General features: G+C 38.2%; 2 protein-coding genes across 3 annotated transcripts; both read right to left on the minus strand.

Annotated features, from left to right (window-relative positions):
* Positions 1-1034: 1034 nt before the first annotated feature.
* Positions 1035-3373, minus strand: LOC146647947 (protein THEM6-like). Its single transcript, XM_085390212.1, has 3 exons — positions 3290-3373; positions 1529-2036; positions 1035-1445 (listed from the first exon to the last, which is right to left on the minus strand). Exons 2-3 carry the CDS (start codon positions 2030-2032, stop codon positions 1338-1340), a joined length of 612 nt encoding a protein of 203 aa, XP_085246338.1. The 5' UTR covers positions 2033-2036; positions 3290-3373; the 3' UTR covers positions 1035-1337.
* A 502-nt stretch (positions 3374-3875) lies between these two features.
* LOC146647948 (uncharacterized) lies at positions 3876-19965 on the minus strand. Of its 2 annotated transcripts, none has more exons than XM_085389448.1 (26): positions 19908-19965; positions 18343-18424; positions 17872-18001; positions 17469-17636; positions 17239-17376; positions 16031-16182; positions 15577-15680; positions 14983-15175; positions 14159-14287; positions 13541-13684; positions 13292-13427; positions 12742-12892; positions 11282-11418; positions 10534-10645; positions 9907-9970; positions 9622-9825; positions 9135-9280; positions 8926-9044; positions 8226-8347; positions 8036-8133; positions 7337-7473; positions 5748-5872; positions 5460-5605; positions 5138-5240; positions 4905-5017; positions 3876-4757 (listed from the first exon to the last, which is right to left on the minus strand). In XM_085389448.1, the coding sequence occupies exons 3-26, from the start codon at positions 17999-18001 to the stop codon at positions 4643-4645; spliced, it is 3186 nt and encodes a 1061-aa protein (XP_085245574.1). In that variant the 5' UTR covers positions 18343-18424; positions 19908-19965; the 3' UTR covers positions 3876-4642. The 2 variants fall into 2 exon arrangements, with proteins under 2 accessions (XP_085245574.1, XP_085245573.1); XM_085389447.1 differs by having other exon boundaries at positions 4905-5041.
* Positions 19966-19981: the final 16 nt, after the last annotated feature.

Genomic DNA, 19981 nt, shown 5'->3' on the forward strand with positions numbered 1-19981 from the left:
GAAAGACCACCAACAGAACCAGGCTCAGTGAGGGGCAGCCATCTGCTGTTACCAGTTGGAGAGAGGGGAGAGACAGGACAAAAAGGGATAGGCTGTAAAAGTGTAAAATACGTAAGGCTTATGGCCAATAATGATACTTAAGTCTACACGTGGCACCTTAGTTACAGAGTAACAATGTACTGGATTGACTTTATCTACTTTTATGAATAGTGTAGATAGTGTATTCTTTTCCGGGTACTTTTTTCCCACTGTTACAAACCTCTGAACCAATTCTAGTTTACAGTGGACATAAAAAGTGTACACAGCCCTGTTAAAATGCCAGGTTTTTGTGACATTCAATGGTATTAACTCAAAATTTGCTTCAACAAAGTATTAGGTTTTCTCCATGGGTTGTCTCCGAGTACTCAGATTTCCTCCCACAGTCCAAAGACATGCAGTTGTGGTGGTTAACTGGTGATTCTAAATGGCTCATAGGTTTAAAAGGTTGTCTGACTCTTGGCGTTAACTCTGCGACAGACTGGCGACCTGTCCAGGGTGTACCGCACCTCTTGCCCTATGGTAGATAGATAGGCTCCAGCCCCCCTGAAGTGGGGGTGAACTGACGGATGAATTGTACAGGTTACAGGTGACATGAAAAGTGAGAAGAGTTTTGGATTGATTTATTGTGGTCTTATTTTTTTACATCAAGAAAAACTGGTATTGAATCTGTTCTCACTTGTAACCGCCAGTCAGCCGTGTGCATGAGAAGTGTTTGTGACATGCTTTATGACTCAGTGTCCAGGCAGCATTCATGACACAGTCGTTCTGACTGAATTTTCAGCTTACTTTTTAAGTTTTACATGAAATCTGTGGATGTTACAAAGGCTGATGTGTCCTGGCGGTTCTGGTCATGCAAACATGTAAACTGTGTGATCATCCCATCACTCAAGCATGATGTCATTCCCTGCTACACCTGTTCACACTGCAACACACACACTCTCATATAAAGTAGTTTAATCTCTTCCCATTTGGTTATAGTAAAAACTTCAAACCAATTTCCTGAATTCTTTTATTGCTGTCACACCACATCATAACACACCTTATAAAACTGTATTACTTATATTTTCTAATATTTTATTATTTTTACCATAACTGTCAACCTCTCAGAATAATGTAGTGTGCTGTTATCAAGTGTTTCATATCTGCAAATGTTGGAATTTAAATAAAGCTTGTTGTACAAAGTGCAGGCACAAGTGTGTTTAAGTGAAGAGATTCTGAATAGGAGAAGACTTTCCTCCTGGGCTTGTAAACAGGCTGACTCACAAGACGCCACTTTTAATATCTGCCCATGAAAGGTTTTATTTGTTCTTCTCCTCCAGGCCGCTCTCAGCCCTGAGGGCCTGGCTGCTGGCAGAGATGAAGTTGACCCAGTGCTGAAGATCCTCTGGAAACTCAGGGCACTCCACCTGCAGCGTGCAAAACACAAGCTCAATGTTATTCAGCGGGACAGCGTGTGTAACTCATGCATCTGTGTGGTTTCCTCCCTTACCTTTCTTTTGCACAGGTGCTGCAGAATCTTGTCCGGGCTGCCGCGTATGACACTCTGCTTGCAGTACATCACGGCACACACCAAGCCATCTTTTGTCGACACGAATCTCTGCTCAAGGAAAAAGGCTTTGTCATCCCAAGTGACGATGCGACTGCGCAGCTCATAACCCTCTCCGATACACAGAGCCCTGCGATAACGAATGGTTGTGGCCCCCACCACCATTGAAGCCTTGAGGGCCCGCACAGCCTTAAACACGCCGTTACGCATGTAGAGAGAGAAGCGAGCAAAGTCACATTCCCGGAGGTACCGAGCATTGTTCATGTGGCACATGTCGATGTCATGGGGAGTGACCCGGCCTGTTAGGACCTGCTCCGCTGTGATGTCCCAGACTGGAGGCTGAAACCAGGCCCGCAGGATGACCGCTGCGGCCCGCAGGAAGTACCACACATCCACAATGCAGAAGAGAGCCAGCAAGATGGCGAGCACCCACAGCACCCACCACATCTCTCTAGGGAAAAGATATTAATATTTATTAGTATTAATATGGTCATTAAGTGAGATGTATAAAAAGACAAGTCAGCCTAACAAATAATGAGCATAACCGAAGACAGACAGTGTTTCCCCTGTTCAACGGACAGACATTTTAGTTCAAAAACAGAAATGAAAATAAATAAAATATTTAGGGTCAAACACGGGCTCAGTGTGTGTTCACCGTTTAACACCCAGCTGGTCCAGCAGGGTGCTACTATGATCAGACTTCCATAGTAATGAAAAGTGTAAGTAGCAGCCAGGTACTGCTAATCAAATGTGCTTAATCAGTAAGTGAGAGCACCCCTGTAAAACCAGGGGATTTTTGCTGGATTGGAGCATTCAGGTGTGTGTTAAAAAAAACAACAGTTTTTCTCAGGCTGGATCTGCCAGCAAATTCACCTAAAGGTCAGACCATGCAGAAATCAGAGAAACTGCAATATGCATGAATTTATTAGCTGGGCATGTACTGCAGCTGATTACTTGAGGTGGATCCTCGTTTTCCCCCTTTTAGCACATATAAGACAGCATCAGTAGCCCGACCCACAGTGACTTATGCTTAGAGTAAACACTTACATGTTTCACACTTATTTACAAATTCCTAAAATTAAGACTATTATTTCTCACTTGTTTTTTTATTTCATGAAACACAAGTGAATATTTTTGCCTCTTCTCCCTGCAGCATGCTGTTGTGATTTAATCAGTTTAATCCAGTGTTTATGTGTCCATACCTTTCTGGAGGCACTTCTTCCATTATTGTGAAGGGCAAATGGGGAATCTCTACAGATCCACTGTGATGTACTCCATTTTCAAAATGAGTTTCTACTTTCGTAACACTTGTGCACTGATTTAACAAATCGTTAGGATAAACCGGTGCTGCAGGAAAGACAGGCTGCCTCTGCAAAAGCCGCACGTCTTAAATGCACATGCAGCTCAGAAAATGAAAAGACATACGTTAAAATCTAAATAAAAGTAATTTAGTTATCCTTGATTCTCAGTGCTACCTATATGACTACCAAAGCTAAGGTTTGTGTGATGTTTCATTACTGCATCCACTAACTTTTATTTCATTTAGATTAAACTACAGTTACGACCAACGTTCAGGGTGGGCTAAGTAAAAACACCGGTTTGTGCGGGCATTAACTGCATTTTTAGTAAAAACAAGTTAAAGAAAGTGGGAAAAGACGAATAACCGTCAACGTGTTTACGCTTTACAATAGGTAAAGTGCTCACCTGCTGTCCGCTTCGTCCTGTTCAGACTGTCGAGTCGACACCACTCAGAGCGCTGAGCACAAGTAAAGCAAAAAGCGATAAACGCGGATAATACTCTTCCGGTGATGGCCTTCAAAATAAAAGCATGTTTACAATATTGCGTTAGAAATTCAACCCGAAAGGACGTAAGCAGGCTTAAAACCAAACAGCTTAATTTGTAATGACATAATGTTTTAAAATGACCTATAACTGTACAATGATGTTAAGTGCTCAATGTTTTTCCTACCTCGTTGACATTTAATTTGAAGGCCTTAGTGATTCACTTAGACGTGACGTAAGAGGAAATGGCGGCGGTGATTGGTTATTTATTAACCTATTACACTTGACAGAAGTCCGCAACAGCAAACATGGTGGTAGAAGAAACTTCATACGAAGCTTTTTAAAACCTTTATTTTATTGCCAATTTAACAAATCTTTAAAATAAATTTTTAAAAATGCAGCTTTTATGTCAGAGACCATTGAAATTTTCTTTTAATTTTAATATTTTTAAAACTCAGGCCGATTGTTCCAGTGAAAGTAACTCCTCATGCTTCTGCATACCGAGATATTTTGGAGCTTGGAGACTTTCAAGTTCACAACTTGGGGATTTTCCCCTTCCTGTTCCAAGACATGGTTGACCAAGTTTGGTGTGGTAGAACTTGATTGGCCTGCAGAGAGTAATGACCTCAACCCAAGAATACCCCTGACTTCCTCATGGAGATCGTTCCTCTCATGCTTTCTTTAAATCCACAAAGATACAGTGCAACTCCTTCATACCTTCTATATAGTGCTCTGTGTACACTCTAAGAATCTAGTCTGAATTTGGAACATGAGTAAGAATAAAAGAATGAGCTAGAAATACCAGAAAATCTGCCATCACTCATTTTTATACTTTATTATATAATCGCAACCAAAATAATTGCAATGAACTCTTATTAATCACTCCAAAAACAGAAGATAATCAAGCAATTTGGTCAAATAATAAACAACACAATCAACTCTGAACTGAACGTGTTTATGTCAGCAGCTATGCAGCTGAAATTCCTACAATATTTGACTTTCCCATACAGGAAGGCTGGTTTGTCTCTTGTAGAAGTTGTTCTATAAAAGTATGCAATGAACAGTGAATAAAAACTGTATTAAGTGCTCAGAGTCCTTTACAAACAAATTTTCAAAAATGGATATTAAAACTGACCTGAGACTTCACTAACTTGGTAACTTGTTCAGAAGTTCTGTGATAGAAACGCCACAGCACCAACAAGCTGAGAGAAAAAGAAAAAAAGAAACCCCTATAGAAGTCTAGCTAATCTTCAGCCAGTCTGTTCCCTCCCACATTCACTGAATTTGGCGAGCTCGATGATCCATCACCATTTTCTTCATGTCCCTGTCCGCCATCATGTCACTCGCATCAAGCTCGTTTCCTGGGCCAGCCATCGGATCATACCGGTGTCTGGAAGAGAGAGAGGAGATTCACAACCCTAGAACATAATCTGCCTGATCATTTAGTGAAATGCCAAAAGCAAGTTAACATTGCTAATAAAACAGACTGTGAGACAACTTTTGGAACTTTGTGAGGACTTTTAACCCCTGAACTCACTGTTTGAGGTGTTCCTCAATGGCTTTCCGTTCATACACGGTGCCATATACTGTTTTCACAGGATCAACAAACATCTTCTTGGTTAGAGGACAAATCAGATGTTGTGGTAGAAACTGTGGCACAGGATCAACCAGTTTCTTTAGAAAGGAAAATAAGTCAAAGTAATGTGATCACAAAAAAAATCTTTTACATAAAACAGAAAAATCCCATAAATACTTTGTTCACTCACTCACCTCCTCCATGCTATCCATTGACTTTCCAGCATGTTCTCCTGTGTGCTTTCTGGCTTCTCGTTCGTACGTCTCGCGGCTCGTCAGGAATTCCTCAGCTAAAATGCTTCCAAAAAAAGGTTAATATGCAAATGTAAGTATTCATATCTGGGGTCTGACTTGTAACTTGTATCAAATACTCAAACATCTTGTAGGTGCAAATATAACTAGCTGATCATACTGAAACAGTTCTAAATGCAAAAAGGGATCAAATTTGGTCCTAGCAATGTGTAACTAATAAAGTGGCTGTTGAGTGCATATAGTAATAAAGTTGTGCATGTCTCACCTGTCCAGTGGGTCATCAGGCTCAGGGATGATGAGGAGTCCATACACAGCATCAAATATGTCCCTCATGGTGATGTGGGCGTTGTAGCTGCGATCAAATATGTTGTGGCAGATGCGGCCAACACTGTTGACATTGCAGTGGTATACCTGCCGCTGTGTTAAGATAAATGCTCGCTATGAGAAACACATATGCAATAACCACTTTTATATTACCCTAACAACTGGAAACCATTTTAATATGAACACTGTAGATGTCAAAACAGCTTTTGTTTGTATTTTGTCAGGATACACGTGTGACAAAGCGAACGAGCGGAGGCTTCACTGGGTATTCAGGACCAAACTGGCAGTACAGCTCAAACACTCCTTTCTCATATGGTGTGTCAGGAGGTCCTTGCATGAGAATCCTCCAGAACGCTGAAAATCAGAAAACAATCAAACATTGTTGCTTTTCAAGGATTTCATCATTTTAATCAAGTTTTAACACTACAGGTCCAAGAAAGTGTTGCTATGCAGCTTCCAACAGTACAATGACTGCAAACACAAATCCCTAATAAGTAATCAACATGCTGCATTCATCTTCCCCCCCCCCATTTCATTATTTGATTAGCATTCAAATCTCCCAATGAATTAGTGATGGGATTTCCGGCTCTTTTTAGAGAACCGGCTCTTTCGGTTCGGCTCACTAAAAAGAGCCGGCTCTTTCGGCTCCGAACCGGCTCTTCAGGTTGTTTTGTTGCTTTAATTAATTTATTATTAACAATAATATAAAATTATGCACAAAAGGAATCACTAATGTAAAAAAAAAAAAGTGGATTTATTTATATATGTCTATATATAAATATATGCGGTGGCTTCTAGAGACAAAGCACGTACAAACTCCAAAACACATTTCTAGCGTTAACTGAACTTCCTTAACAGAGCTACTAGATCACTTAAAATACACAATTGAAAGCATGTGTGTGTTGTTTGTGTATTTATACACAAGCACTCATATATATTCAAATGATTTAAAAAAAAAAAAAAGTTCATTTACCTGTTACTACCACACACCAAATACGATCCTTGGTACTTGCTGGCTTGTGTAGCCACTAGGTAACAAAAGCTCAACACTGCGCCCAGCATCCTGGAGCACTTCTGTTGTCTTTTGTACGTGTTTTGAGTTTTTATGTGCTCCTGAGTTTGTATGTGCTTTGTCTCTAGGGGCCACCATAAATATACTTTTATTTATTCACGCCACATAAAATGTAATAAATAAATCATATAATACAAAAATCAACTATTCACATTTCAACTTTTAAATATTTAAATTTTCAGCTGTTTCCTTTTACAAATTTAAAGTGAAACAACGCAAAACACTGCAAACCACAACACAATTAAATATAAATTAAAATATGAAAACAAAAAGAACATGCATATCCTCTGTCATATGGACCTGCATGAATAAACTTTCTAAATCCTTTATCATCTGCAACTGAAAATAGTTGTGCATGATCACTATACCTTTCTAATGTGACGTATTTGTCCCTGGCTCTCTTTCTCCCTCTCTCCCTCTGGCTCTGTTCCTGTGCTACTGAGTGTAACTACCGCCCTCCCCCCTCTGCCCAACGTAAAGCACAAGGCTCGCATGCGGAGTGAAGCGGAAAAAGTGCGAGAGAGAGGCTGAGAGAAAGGAAGAAAAAAAAATAAAAAAATCTAAGAGCCGTTTCGTTCGCGACCGACACATCACTACAATGAATACAGAATAAAGATCTACCACAAAGCAAGAATTTATCAGCTGCATCATGAAAACACTGATATTATGAGTCTATCAGACAGCCGAGATCAAATAAAATACACAGAGCAATACAAACACAGATGAGGAGAAACCACATCACTTACTTAAGTCTGACTCTGATGGATAGACTCTAAAGAAAGGATGAGGGTCACAATGCAGGCACTTGAGCTCCTCCACGATACGTTTGTCCTTCTCCATGAAACGACCATCCTTTGCCTCCCGAATCTTATTCTTCAGAGCACTGTTTTGAATGTTATATAATGTTTCATAAGGAATGCATGTAATAAAAAAGGACCACAAAAAAGTCAAAATTATCACTATTCATATGGGACAAGACTAAGGAGGCATCCTGATCAAGTCTTAATCAACAAAATATTTTAGACTCAATGACATGCTTTTTGTCAGGAAGCCTATACACATTTTTAAAAATAAAAACCCAGCGTCGATGGCGCCTGATGCTGTACCTGTCCTGTTGGCCAGAGCATCTACTGGGTGTCAGAACCTTGTAAAATAAGATTTTGCAGTAATCTACAACTACACTAAAAAAAAAAAAAAAAAAAAAAAAAAAAAGTAGTTGCATGAAAATTGACATTTATGGACATCCTACAAGTGGAAACAGACTACTTTTTCTCTTAAGGTATGACTAAGTGGAATCTCTTCATATTTTGGACAGCTGAACAAAACTATATTGACAGATAAAACATGCAGACAGAGTAAATTGTTTCATTAACAGCTCAAGAAGCTCATTTTCTTTGATCAGGTGTGTTCTTAGCTTCTACAGGATGGGTGTTTCTGCCACTCACCTTTCTGTCACAGTCACTTTGCTGTTTATCTGGCTTGGCAAGGATGTCTCTGGATATGCATCATAGCCCAGGGTAACAAACATCTTTGTAAGTATTCCCTATAAAACATGAAAAAATATAATAAACATATGACGGCCATGTATGAAGTTAAAGAGTGATCAGATTTCCTTTTGAAGCAGACTAAACAGACCTCAGTGATGGAAGAAGGGTCAAGTTTTTTCTTGGGCTTCCTCTGCTCCAGAGACAGAACTGTCTCGATCTCAAAGAGTTTCAGACCATCTTTGACTGTCTGTGGTTTGAAACAGCAGCCACCTGTAAAACACAAGTCACTGTTTGGCCCTTTTTGGCATCAAATATTTTTTTCAACTTTATTATGTTTACATAAGCCAGGGTTTAGGACTACACTGTTAATACAGATACATGTAATTACAGACAATAATGACAAATTTCAGAAATACTGCAGAGATTAAGTTAATGTCTCATGTTCAATTAACTAGTTAGAAAGAAAAAAAACCCTGAAAGCAGTTGGGATGAAATATCAAAGGTCCAATAAAATGGGCCAAAAGTTGATTCTGTGTGTGCCCATTTACAGGTTTGCTTTCTGTGATTCCAGTCCTAAACAGCTGCAGGTTCCCATTAACAATTTCACTGTTTTTCTAAAGTCACACAGAGAGTACTTCTATGTGCAACTGACACAACTTGTTGTTGATGGTCATTTTGTGTCCAGCTATTACGCAGATAGCAAACAGTTCACAACATCCAAGCCTGCAGATGGTACACTTGTTAAAGAATGCATCCAGATTGCAGCTTTATTTAAAGAAAGGATGATTTTTTTTTTTTTTACTTTTAAGGGCAGAGAATTGTGCATTATTTTATACATATAGTAGTACCTGTTGCATTGCTGATTCCATGGAGCATTGTGTTTTCCACATTTCCAAGAAGGATTGAATCCACAGTGACGTTTGATTTCAGCAGCTTGGCTGTTACAGCAGCTGGGTCCATAAAGGACCTATGGCAAGATGAAAACAGTCAGCTGCTGCCCCAGAAAAACATAATTGATGGGTGATCAAAGGCAACTTAGGCAGAAAGGGGAACTTACCCAGAATCATTGCCATCTGTGAGGCACAGGACACGGAGTCTACAATCTGGGAAGCTCGCCTTGACCTTTTCCAGCTCTGAAGCTCCACGTCGTAGCGCGTCATACAGCAGAGTACATCCGCTCGCCTCAAGGTTACGTGTGTGGACCTAAAAAACAAAAGAACCCCAAAAAGGCGACAAGGGAAAAAAAAATTATATTAGCGCCACTGAGCAAGTTGAAAATGAGGGAAATAAAGTTGCCAGGCTGACCAAAGTAAAAAAAAAAAAAAAGAAAAAAAAAAAAAAAAGCTTTTTTAGCTTTATTCTTTCAAAACTTCGAGTTACTGATCAGGTATCTCAAAACTCAGTTATTCTGAGTATGTCAAAATTTCCTCACACATAATACCACCTCACAATTTTTACATATAGAGGGCAATAAAATTCTTCTTGAGCGGAGGTAACAAGCTTCCAGAGGAAAGCCTTCCATCCTCACAATGTTTTGCAATCACCTTGAACTTCTCCAGATTTTCTGTGAATGTGTGGAGCATTTTCACCATGGAGTCAAACTTTACGAGACCAATGACGTGATGGAAATCATACGCCATGCTCCTCGTGGCAAAGTTGTCAAAGAGCTCTTTGACAGCATGGATTTTCTTTATTTCTGCATTTTCATAGCACTCCTCTTCCATCGAGGAGCTTGTATCGATCAGTACCTAAAGTAATAAAGTCAGGAAGAGGAAATATTTAGCAAATGTTTTGATTCCTTTAGAACTTAAAATTTTCACAGATCTCACCAGTATTGCCTCTTCTGGAGTCCTGGTTGTAACAAATGACTGGTCGTCTCTGTGGTCACCAGTGCTGTATTTAAAAAAAAAAAAAACAAAAAAAAACAAAACAAAACACCATCTTTTTAGCTTTACACAGTTAACACGAGACAAGCATCACATACTCTGTGAATTTCCTGTTATCGGGTGGGTAGATTGTGCCTTTAATGCAGATCAAGATGCACAATTCAATTCAATTCAATTATATAACACCAAATCACAACAACAGTAGGTGTTTAAGGTGTTTTAGCTTGTGAGATAAAGAAAAAAGGATCAGACAAGCCACTATGAGCAAGCACTTGGTGACAGTGGGAAGGAAAGAAACAGGAAGAAACCTCCAGCAGAAACCAGGTTCAGGGAGGGGCAGTAATCCGCTGTGACTGGCTGGGGGAGGGGAGGAAGACAGAATAAAAGACACGCTGGAAGAGCCAGAAATTAATAATGACTGATAATTAAATGCAAAATAGTGTACACAACCGTGTGAAAAGAGACAAGTAAAGAAGAACCTCTCAGTTCGTCATAGAAGACTCCAGAATGTGCCAGAATGAGTCTGCCCTTCGTTAGTTCACTCCATTTTGTTTTGGTTTAGGTACTCACTTGGCTGCTAGCAAGTTTAAATCCATCGTTTTTACTTTTCCATCCAGACAATCGCGCACATCGATCATATCAGCTGCTCCTTTGCTTTTATGCAAATAAATGCCCAGATTATCTGACAGAGAAATGTGAAAATAAAGCAAACATTAATGATAATAATGGCTTGTATTTATTTATATAGCGCTTTTCGAGACCCTCAAAGCACTTGAGGGTCTCAATTCCACTATTCATTCACTCTCACATTCACGCACTGGTGGAGGCAAGCTACAGTTGTAGCCGCAGCTGCCCTGGGCAGCGAGCCTGCCATATCATGCCATATCATGTGAAGTGTCTTGCCCAAGGACACAACGACCAAGACAGACAGAGCAGGGGATCAAACTGTTACAAGATGAGCTTCCCAACCCTTGAAACCATGGTCGCCCCATTAAGTTAGGTATAATGCCTCTCAACACACATGATAAACAAAACTTGATATCAGAGGTGAAAGGCAAAGTAAGAAAACTGGTGGAAATTCCTTTTCCACTTAAAGTGACTAACATTACTAGTGTAAGAGGAGCAACAGTAGAGACAATCTAAGCAAAGGTGGAACATACCCCTCAATTTAGACTTAGACTGCTGCAAAATGAACACATCTGTGGCCTAAAACCTGACAAGTCAGTGGCATCTGCTGTATGATACAAGTGTTTGCAAGGTATAAGCGTGATGATTCACTGAAAGATGTGAATATTTAGCCTGGAATAGTGTGAAATACCTTCACTGAGTAGAACAAGGCAGCTCTGATAATGTCCCAGATCCTTCAGATGTAGAGGTGGGGTCACATTAAGGCGAGGGAAAGATTTCAAACGTTCCACCATGCTGCCAAAAGTCCACTGAATATTCACCTGAAAGCTGTTTCATTCAATGAATTAGTCAAAAACAAACAAACAAAAACAACAACAACTCTGATTTAAAACAAGTCATTATTCAGCCTGTTTACACTGGCTTTGAGACAATCCTAGACACCATGTGTAATTAATAAATAATAATAATTATTAATAACGAAGGCAACTAACTCAACACCATGTTTTAACCTCAACTGTTTGCATATTATATTTAAGCATTGGACAGTGTAGACTAGACACTGTTCATCTATAAGAGCTGTTGCCACTGATTTTCAGTTCAGTTCTTGAGTCATTTGGCATACCTCAGACTTTTTTCTTTGTTTCCCTTCATTAAGAACAGCTTCTTGACAGCCAACCTTCCACTGAGACCACTTCTGATGAGGATTCAGTGAACAGTTTATGGATCAACTCAAGTGCCAACTAAGGTCCTGTGTCAGGTCTTTCCTGTTTTCTTTTTTTAAATACTTCTTAAGGACATGACATGTGCTGAAGACATTTTTTAAGCCTTTAATTTCTTTTTTTTTGTCCTCCATTTGTTCAATTTCCTCAAATTCTTTAAGAACACACTGCATACCATGTTGAGACACACCAAGAGTTCAGTTATTGTGTCTTTGGCAGTTGCCTTTTTTGTGCAAAAACACTATTTTATGTCTGTCAAACTGGGTTATCTTTGGAATATTTTATACATTTCACTACAAAAATGAGAACAAATGAAATGCTTTTATGACAAGCTGCTAGCAATAAATTACCTAAAGATACAAATTTTAAAAAAAAAGTGAAATTGTATTTGTTTTTTGCTAGAATGTGTTATGTGTAGGCACAAAGCTGAATTATCCACTGGGTTAGGTGTCATTTTTATGCTTCAAAAAATGCATAGGTCAGTGCTAAATGGCTTAACAAAAAATACCATTCTTCTGAAAAGTGTGATGTACAAGGACTGAACTGAAAAAGAGTGAAAATGTCCAAAGAAAACGTCTGAAAGACCTTTAGGAATCCTGGAGAACTGCTGCTTTAGTCCACTTAAATAAAATTAGAAGAAAGTCTGGCTCCTTGGATGCAAAATATGAAGAAATAAGTGGTGGTTTAAGACTTCTGTACAATACTGTATTACTAAGAAATCATGAATGAATAATCAAGAATTCATAATAAATTGAATGTTACTGAATTTACATCCATTTAAAACCACCAGCAGACCAAGCATATACTTTAAACCAAATGAAATATATAATCTTTCACTGTCCAGCTGTGCATAAGTGTATCATCTACACTAACAGAAAATAAAGAAAATCTGCTTAAGTTGTGTTGAAAGAAATAACTCAGTCACACATACTTCTGACCAGATGTCTTGTGGTGGTGACTCCAGAGAGGATACGCTCGGACAAATCGAGGAATGCTGAGCAGGATTTTCTCAATGTCAGTGGCTCTCTGTAGTGAGAATTCTCGCAAAGGCTCTTCGGTGCAATTTGGAATTTTCTCTCCATCTAAACAAAATAAAAAGAAGCCAGAAACGCATAATTCACCACCATAATGCAATTTAGTAAAAATTTTAACAAAATATAATTTTTGCATCTGGTTATGCAGGAATGCTTGTGCACAAGATTTCATTTTCAAATAATTTAAATTTTAATAATAATAATAATAATACATAACTATCACTGCACCTGACTGAAGGAGGATCTACCTTTAAAGACTCTCTGATTATCGATGCTTTACACTGTCAAATCTGGTTACCGGTATTTATTTATTTTTTTAATTTCCAAAGTAATTAGTAAACTAGCATTACAGCAAATATAATCTAAACAATTAAAACAACTGCATTCATTAAGCCACATTAAAACCTTTCAACTTTATAGTTTAAACCCTTTCAGTGCTATTTGTACCTTTGATTTTCTGAAGGACGTACGCCCTTTCAAAGACATCTGGTACTCCAGGTACTCTGACAGGTTCGCAGAAATGGTCATCATCTTTGGACACGAGAGAGATGGGTGCATAGACTTCATGCTTTGATGCTTGTTTCTGTCAAAACAGAGCCAAGCACGATACATTTAAACTACAGAGATAATATCTATACATAATACTAACACCAAAACTAAAGACCAGCTTCTGTTCAAAATTAAACTCAGTTATACCTTAATTTTTGAAAGGAGATGTGCCCAGCAGTACAATGAATTCTCAAAGACATCCTGGTCCTCTATGACTTTCTTCCCTTGCTGTGTTGCTTGCTGGGGCAATAACTCCCTGAAGAGCATGTATAAGCCCTCAACAACTGCAATCTGCAAGAAATCAGTCAGTACACAACAACATTTTCATGCAAAATAAGCAGCAAGTAAATCACAGTTATATACTGTACAAACGATGAGCCTTTTACGTGCTTCCTGCATGAGTAAAATCAGAAGATAGCTTTAACACACATACATGGAAACAGGCATGTCATATCTCTACATTCATGAATACTGTGACACCTCAGATGGTTTCAATCACAAGTTACCATCATGACGATATCATTTTAAATAAACAAATCAAATAAGGTGGCGTGCAAAAAGCTGCTGTGTTAAAATCAGTGGACAAAACATGCAAAAAGTCACATAAAAGTCTGATGCCAGATTTCTTGGAAGATGGTGAGGCCAGTGGTGCAAAGACTTAAAACTGCAGCAGCATGTCAGCTGTCCTTTATTTATGAAGAAGATATTAGAGAAAGACCGAATTCTAAAACTGTAACAAGTCTTACACCACCTCACACTTTTTACCTTCTGGTTCCTGGTCATCCTTTCATTCCTGCAGAGTAACTGATGCAAACTTTGGGCGAGGGGGTTACATCCCGTCAATTTTCGTATGTATGCGATCAGTTTGTTCTGGATTATTTTAGAATGATCTTTCTACAAGTAAATACACAGAAATATTTGAAAACAGGGTTAATGCCACTCAGAAAAATTAAACACAATGGGCTAAATAAATTTGAGTTTTGTTTGTGAACATAGGTCATCAAAGTGCACAGTAAAGAACCCACATTGTTTTTTTTCCTCCAGGGTTAATATTGGATCCTTTAGGACAGTGGATCTCAAACTTTTCATAGTGAGCACCACCTCATAAAATTAAAGTACCACCCTTATGACCGAAGTACAGTAGTATAGGCCTATTTAACACCATATACAGTTTACACAAGACTATTTTATTTCTTATATGAATGTTATTTATTTTAACTGTCACATACAGGATGAGAAAAGTGATAATAATAACAACTTTTGCATTGATATTATATTCCTCCATAAAAGCAATGCTGAAGAGCCTATATGCGATTTTGAAGTTAAATTGCTGTCCTGCAGCAACCTAATCACTATTTGTGGAGGAATTTTTGAGGTTCACCAATGGCTGGACTCTGAATGTAAAGACTTCATGTGAATTTATGTGTGCATTTATCTATTATGTTGTCTTGGGTGTAGCTGCATGTTTTTCATGAGACTATAACTAGGCTTGAAGACAGGCTAGGCATGAATAAATAAAGTTCATGTTCATAGGATAGCAAGACCATGGGACAAATATAGGACAGTGTGTTAAATATAAAACAGCTTACCGCAACAGCATAAAGAGAAGACAGGAACACACTGATTCCTTTTTGGCTTTGTTGCACTGAAGGCACGACATCATTGATGTAGAAAGTTTCATCAAGGGGAGTCTCTTCAGTAAAAGAGGACAGAGTGAAGGCAACAATTGACCCTTCAGAGATTCCACACGTTTGGAGTGTCACAGCACCAGAATGAATACCTCTAAAAAAACCAAAAAACAAACAAACAAAAAAAACAGGGACACCAGAAAACAGAAGCACTCATCAATGCTAAGACTTTAAGCGTATGAATGTGGGGGTGGGAAACAAATTAGAAAAATACTGGTGTCTACTAATGCTACTCTTAGTTCTCTAGTTTTCTAGGAAATCCTAGGTGACTTGCTTGTTCCAATTGAGAGAAAACTTGACCTCTGACCTTGAGGTCTTTTAGTAGATCTACCTATGGTATGACTTTCAATATCCTACATCGCTTCATTCTCAAATTATTCTATTCACAAACCAGGTTGTCTCCGTTGCCCGCCCAGCGAGGTGATGACAACACTTTTCAGCCTTTTACATCTGATGGGTAAAAAAACAACAACACTTTTTTGTGAGGCAGTTTACCTGGGATGGAGGACATGTGCTGGTATTCCACTTGCATTTGACAGGATCACTTTTAGAGTTGCGATTGTGTCAGTTTCCAAATTCACCATAATCTCAAAGTTTCCCTTAACATGTAAAGAAAAAGATGTTTAAGTTACATTATGACTTTACATACATGTTAAAAATGGGGGCTGAAAGTTACAACAATAAACTGTACATTAATAAAATAATTGATTCACTTGTATTTCATTCTTCTCTCTTCAACACAATGTAAAGGTATATATTTTTATTATTTTTAAAATGGAGAAGCTCAGATGCTACTTGGAACCACTTTGTTTGAACAAAAAGAGTTCAGAAATCATTACTGGCTATTTTATTCCTCACAAACATATAATATGAAATTTGACTGGCCAGTTTCATTTGCTAGCAGTTCCCAGCATCCTCAATTGAGCAGCATACGGTTGTTAAAACGCACCTTGAGCATGATGTGGCATTGAATGACATCTGTTCCAGAGGGCTTCCCAGACTCTTGTCTTGGCATTTGTGGAGCATGTGTCAAGTTTTCTTTTGGCGTAAATATGGCATAAATTACAGCTCCATTTTCAATATGTCTGTCTTTCAAAGACCCTGGAGAAGAAGACAATAAAATGAATAACTGTGCCAGATCCACAGTTAACACAAATAATTACAGGTTATTTAAAAAACAAATAAATAAATAAAAGTGTTATTCCCATCTATATGTATTAAAGTGAAATCATCTCATATGATCATGATCATTTTAGAAACTCCTGGTGCTCACCACCAGTCTTAAAACTATTCATCCAAGACTGTAAATGAACTCTCCCAATATTTCATGCAATTAAAAGTTTTTCCCTGAAAGCTGTTTGTATTTTGATAATACACAAGATTTGTTTCCTACTAATTCTGTTTCAATAATACATTTAATTTAATACATTTAACTTTTCTTACCTAGTAACAGACAGAACTACAGAGTGAAAACAAAATTTGCAGGCAACAAATTCAAACTGCAATGGTGTCAGAACTCTAATGCCACCCTGTAATTCTAATTTACATAATTAAATAGTTAAAGCAAAAAGCTTGCCTATTACCTGTTTAAGTATACAGCACTTGGCTATGAAATCAGACACAGTCAGTAGTTCTCTTTAAAATAAATTATGATCATCACTCTGTAAAACAGTAGTTGTTTCTAACTTTTCTTCTTACAAAACAATTTATGGTACTTTTCACTTTTATACCAATATATCCCTTCACCTAAAGCCAGCTTTTCTTGCTAACTTCAAGTATTCATCTGTTTGGATCACAAGGAAACGCAGATAATTTGCTAATTTCTGATGGCCTAGCAAGATTACTTAAAAGGCAGACTTGAGACTAACTTGATTCATCCTAAATATAGTTTGTTATTTTTGGACAAACACACCTTTAAGCACCTGAAAATAAGTGAGTATAAAAGTGGCTACAATTCCTTAAAAGTTTCTGCAGTACTTTTCTTCAGTCCCTTGAGCCTCAGATGAAAGTCTGGACTCATAACAATCATGTAAATGCAACAAACATGTTTTGGTACATGGTGAAAATTGACTTAAAAAAAAAAAAAAAGAAATAAATAAAGGGACCTAAACCTAAACAAACCTAACAGAATCATATACTGCTCCACTGTTGACTCACATGTGTTGAAGAAGGGATCGTCTGTCAAGGGCATCCCATCTGCTGTGTAGAGACAAACCCCTTTGGTGTTTCCAACATTTTCAAGATGACAGATCCTCAACATTATGTCTTCAATTGTGTTTTGTGCCAGATCCATATCTGTAGCATTCAAATATTAAATATGTCACCTCTATGTCCTTATGTAATCATGCCAAAGGGATGATAGCTTCTAAAAGATGTGATCCTGTTACCTGAAATAACCTTTGGTTTAGGACATTTGGGGTATGTGTACTGAAGACTGAACGACCTCACTGACTTTTGCACAGGTCTAACAGTTAAGACTTGGCATTCTGGAGCTAGGAGTCTTTGAATGAAGTCTTTCATGATTGCAAAACGATTCTTTTCCACATGACTTAAACCTGGAAAAGAGACAAAATAAATTCAGCTTTACCGTTTAAGTTTACTCAAAGGTTCATGTCTTGATGCATGCTGAATCATTCAGGTAAGTAAATCCCAAAAGGTTGATTCTATTCATCTGCTTTTACATAAATGTGGTGCTTTATTTTTGTTAACACGTTTGTTTGTTTGTTTGAGTTTTCTGAGTAATGAAAAAGCTAAACTGAAAATCCTAGCTTTGCTTTTGAGCACTCTTACCAATGCTGTTTAAATCGTCTTCCGTCACACTATCCAGGAAATCTCTTTCATCTTTAACACCCATCTGAACAAACTGGTTGAAGTACGACTCCAGTCTGTGCTGCTCAAGTAGGTTGAAGATTGCACCCATCTACACAAAGACCAGTAGATTATAATAATATCTGTCTTCATTAAAAAAAAAAAAAGTCTATAAACATATGCCCTTTGACAGGAGAGGCCAGATGTCTGAGTCATGATTTCCAGCTGCATACAATGAATGTATGACTAAGTGAATGTATGACTAAGTGAATGTATGACTAAGTGAATGTATGACTAAGTGAATGTTGACTAAGTGAATGCGCGGGACTTTCTTTTGCAACTGAAACTAACTACAACATTATCTTATAACTATTTCAGAGAAATATGCTGAAGTGCATTGCAGAGTGGTCTTAAGGAATTCTTGAAGTTAAAAAAAAGAGATGGAAATCTTACCTTGACCCAACTCCAAAGACCACGAAGAACAGCTGTGCAGTCCTAGTTGTAGTTGGAGGAGGGGTCTTTGTGAAACTGAAACCTAAGGAAACGAAACCAAGGAGGTGGGATGTCTCTAGTGAGCAGTGGAGAAATAGTTATTGTATTTGACAGTTTATTGACCTACACAGAGCGTGGATTTCAGAAGAGGGGGGGGGGGGGGAATAGGAGTTTCAAAATTTCCTGTATGCTGAATAAAAAACAAACAAACATTGAGGACCCCAGGTTTGGTGGGATTGTTGATAAGACCTTTCTTTTTAAGAAGTTCAAGATGACTGTTCTCAGCATTTGCCCTGCAAAGGTCCTTCCTATCTGGTTGACAACACTGAAAATTTGAATATATTTTATGAAGGAGAGGTAATCTACAATTTTGAAACTGCATTTGACAGAGCATGTCAAATGCAAGTGCATAAATAACAGTTATAAATGATTGTCTAATGTTCCAGTTTCTTCCTTAGGCTATTTCTTTATGTTCACATTTCCTTATTCCTTCGTTTTTTCATATATTTCCAAATGCCATTCTTATTGACTTTATATTGGTATTTATATATGTGGAAAATGTCAGTCTAAAACAGGATTAGTCTGCAGGGGCAACCCTTTTATGCATTTCATTATTTATTGAGTGCATTGACTTCTACTGCAAATACATCGTTTCCCTTCAAACCTATTCTGTACAAATGTCTTGAGTAACTCGTCATTTTTTCTATTTGATATTTTTGCAGGAAAATAAGAAATAGGTGCAACAATTTATTGACACATGCAAAGATGGAAATACAGAGAGCGTCCATCTCTAAAGAGATTGAAATTCCAGATTTGGGATGACCACCTTTATTGTTTAACACAGCCCGACCTCTCTTAGACAAGCTTTCTTCTCATTTCTTTAAGTAGTCTTCAGGAATAGTTCACCAGGCTTCTTGAAGGACATTCAAAGTTTTTCTTTGGATCTTGGCTACTTATTATTCTGATCTCATGCTGAATCAATAATGTTGAAGTCTGGACTGTGGGGAGGCCAATCCATGACTGATAGTGTCCAATTGTTCATATCGTGACGTTTTTACTGCACGGTCTGTGTTTGGGATCACTGTCGTACTAATAAACAAAGTCACTGGTGACCAGATGCTTTTCAGATGGCCTCTTGAGCACCAGCGCCCCTAGTATGCAACCCTCAAAGACTAAGTCTTTTATGTAAGTAATCTAAATGTGTGGGAGCCACAGAAACCTTAGAACCCCAGCTAAATGCTCACGCAAACCATTTCTAAAACCAACAAACACAGCGAAAACAAGCGATGACTAAACTAGCAGTTACGTAATTTCGCGTAAAAGTAAAAGTCCGCTAAACACACAACCGTGTCATGAACTCTCCCGACTTCATATAAAAAGGAAAACAAAGCCTGGTTAGCTAGCTGAGCTCTCACCGATTCCAAAACATCAAGTTTCACCCCGCTGACCAAAATTCACTGAACCAGCCGCAAAAGAAGACCACAAAAACGCAAGCTTCCCATATACCCTAAGAGAAATTCCCTTACCGGACAGGTTTCCTCAGCTGTTTTTCACCAGTAGCCGACAGCTGCTGTAGCTTGTGGCGGAGCTAACACGAGCC

The sequence above is a fragment of the Rhamphochromis longiceps genome, linkage group LG18 (assembly GCF_057381845.1).
Source record: "Rhamphochromis longiceps isolate RC_006_pf linkage group LG18, R_longiceps_female_GT1.1, whole genome shotgun sequence".
Classification (NCBI taxonomy): Eukaryota; Metazoa; Chordata; class Actinopteri; order Cichliformes; family Cichlidae; genus Rhamphochromis; species Rhamphochromis longiceps.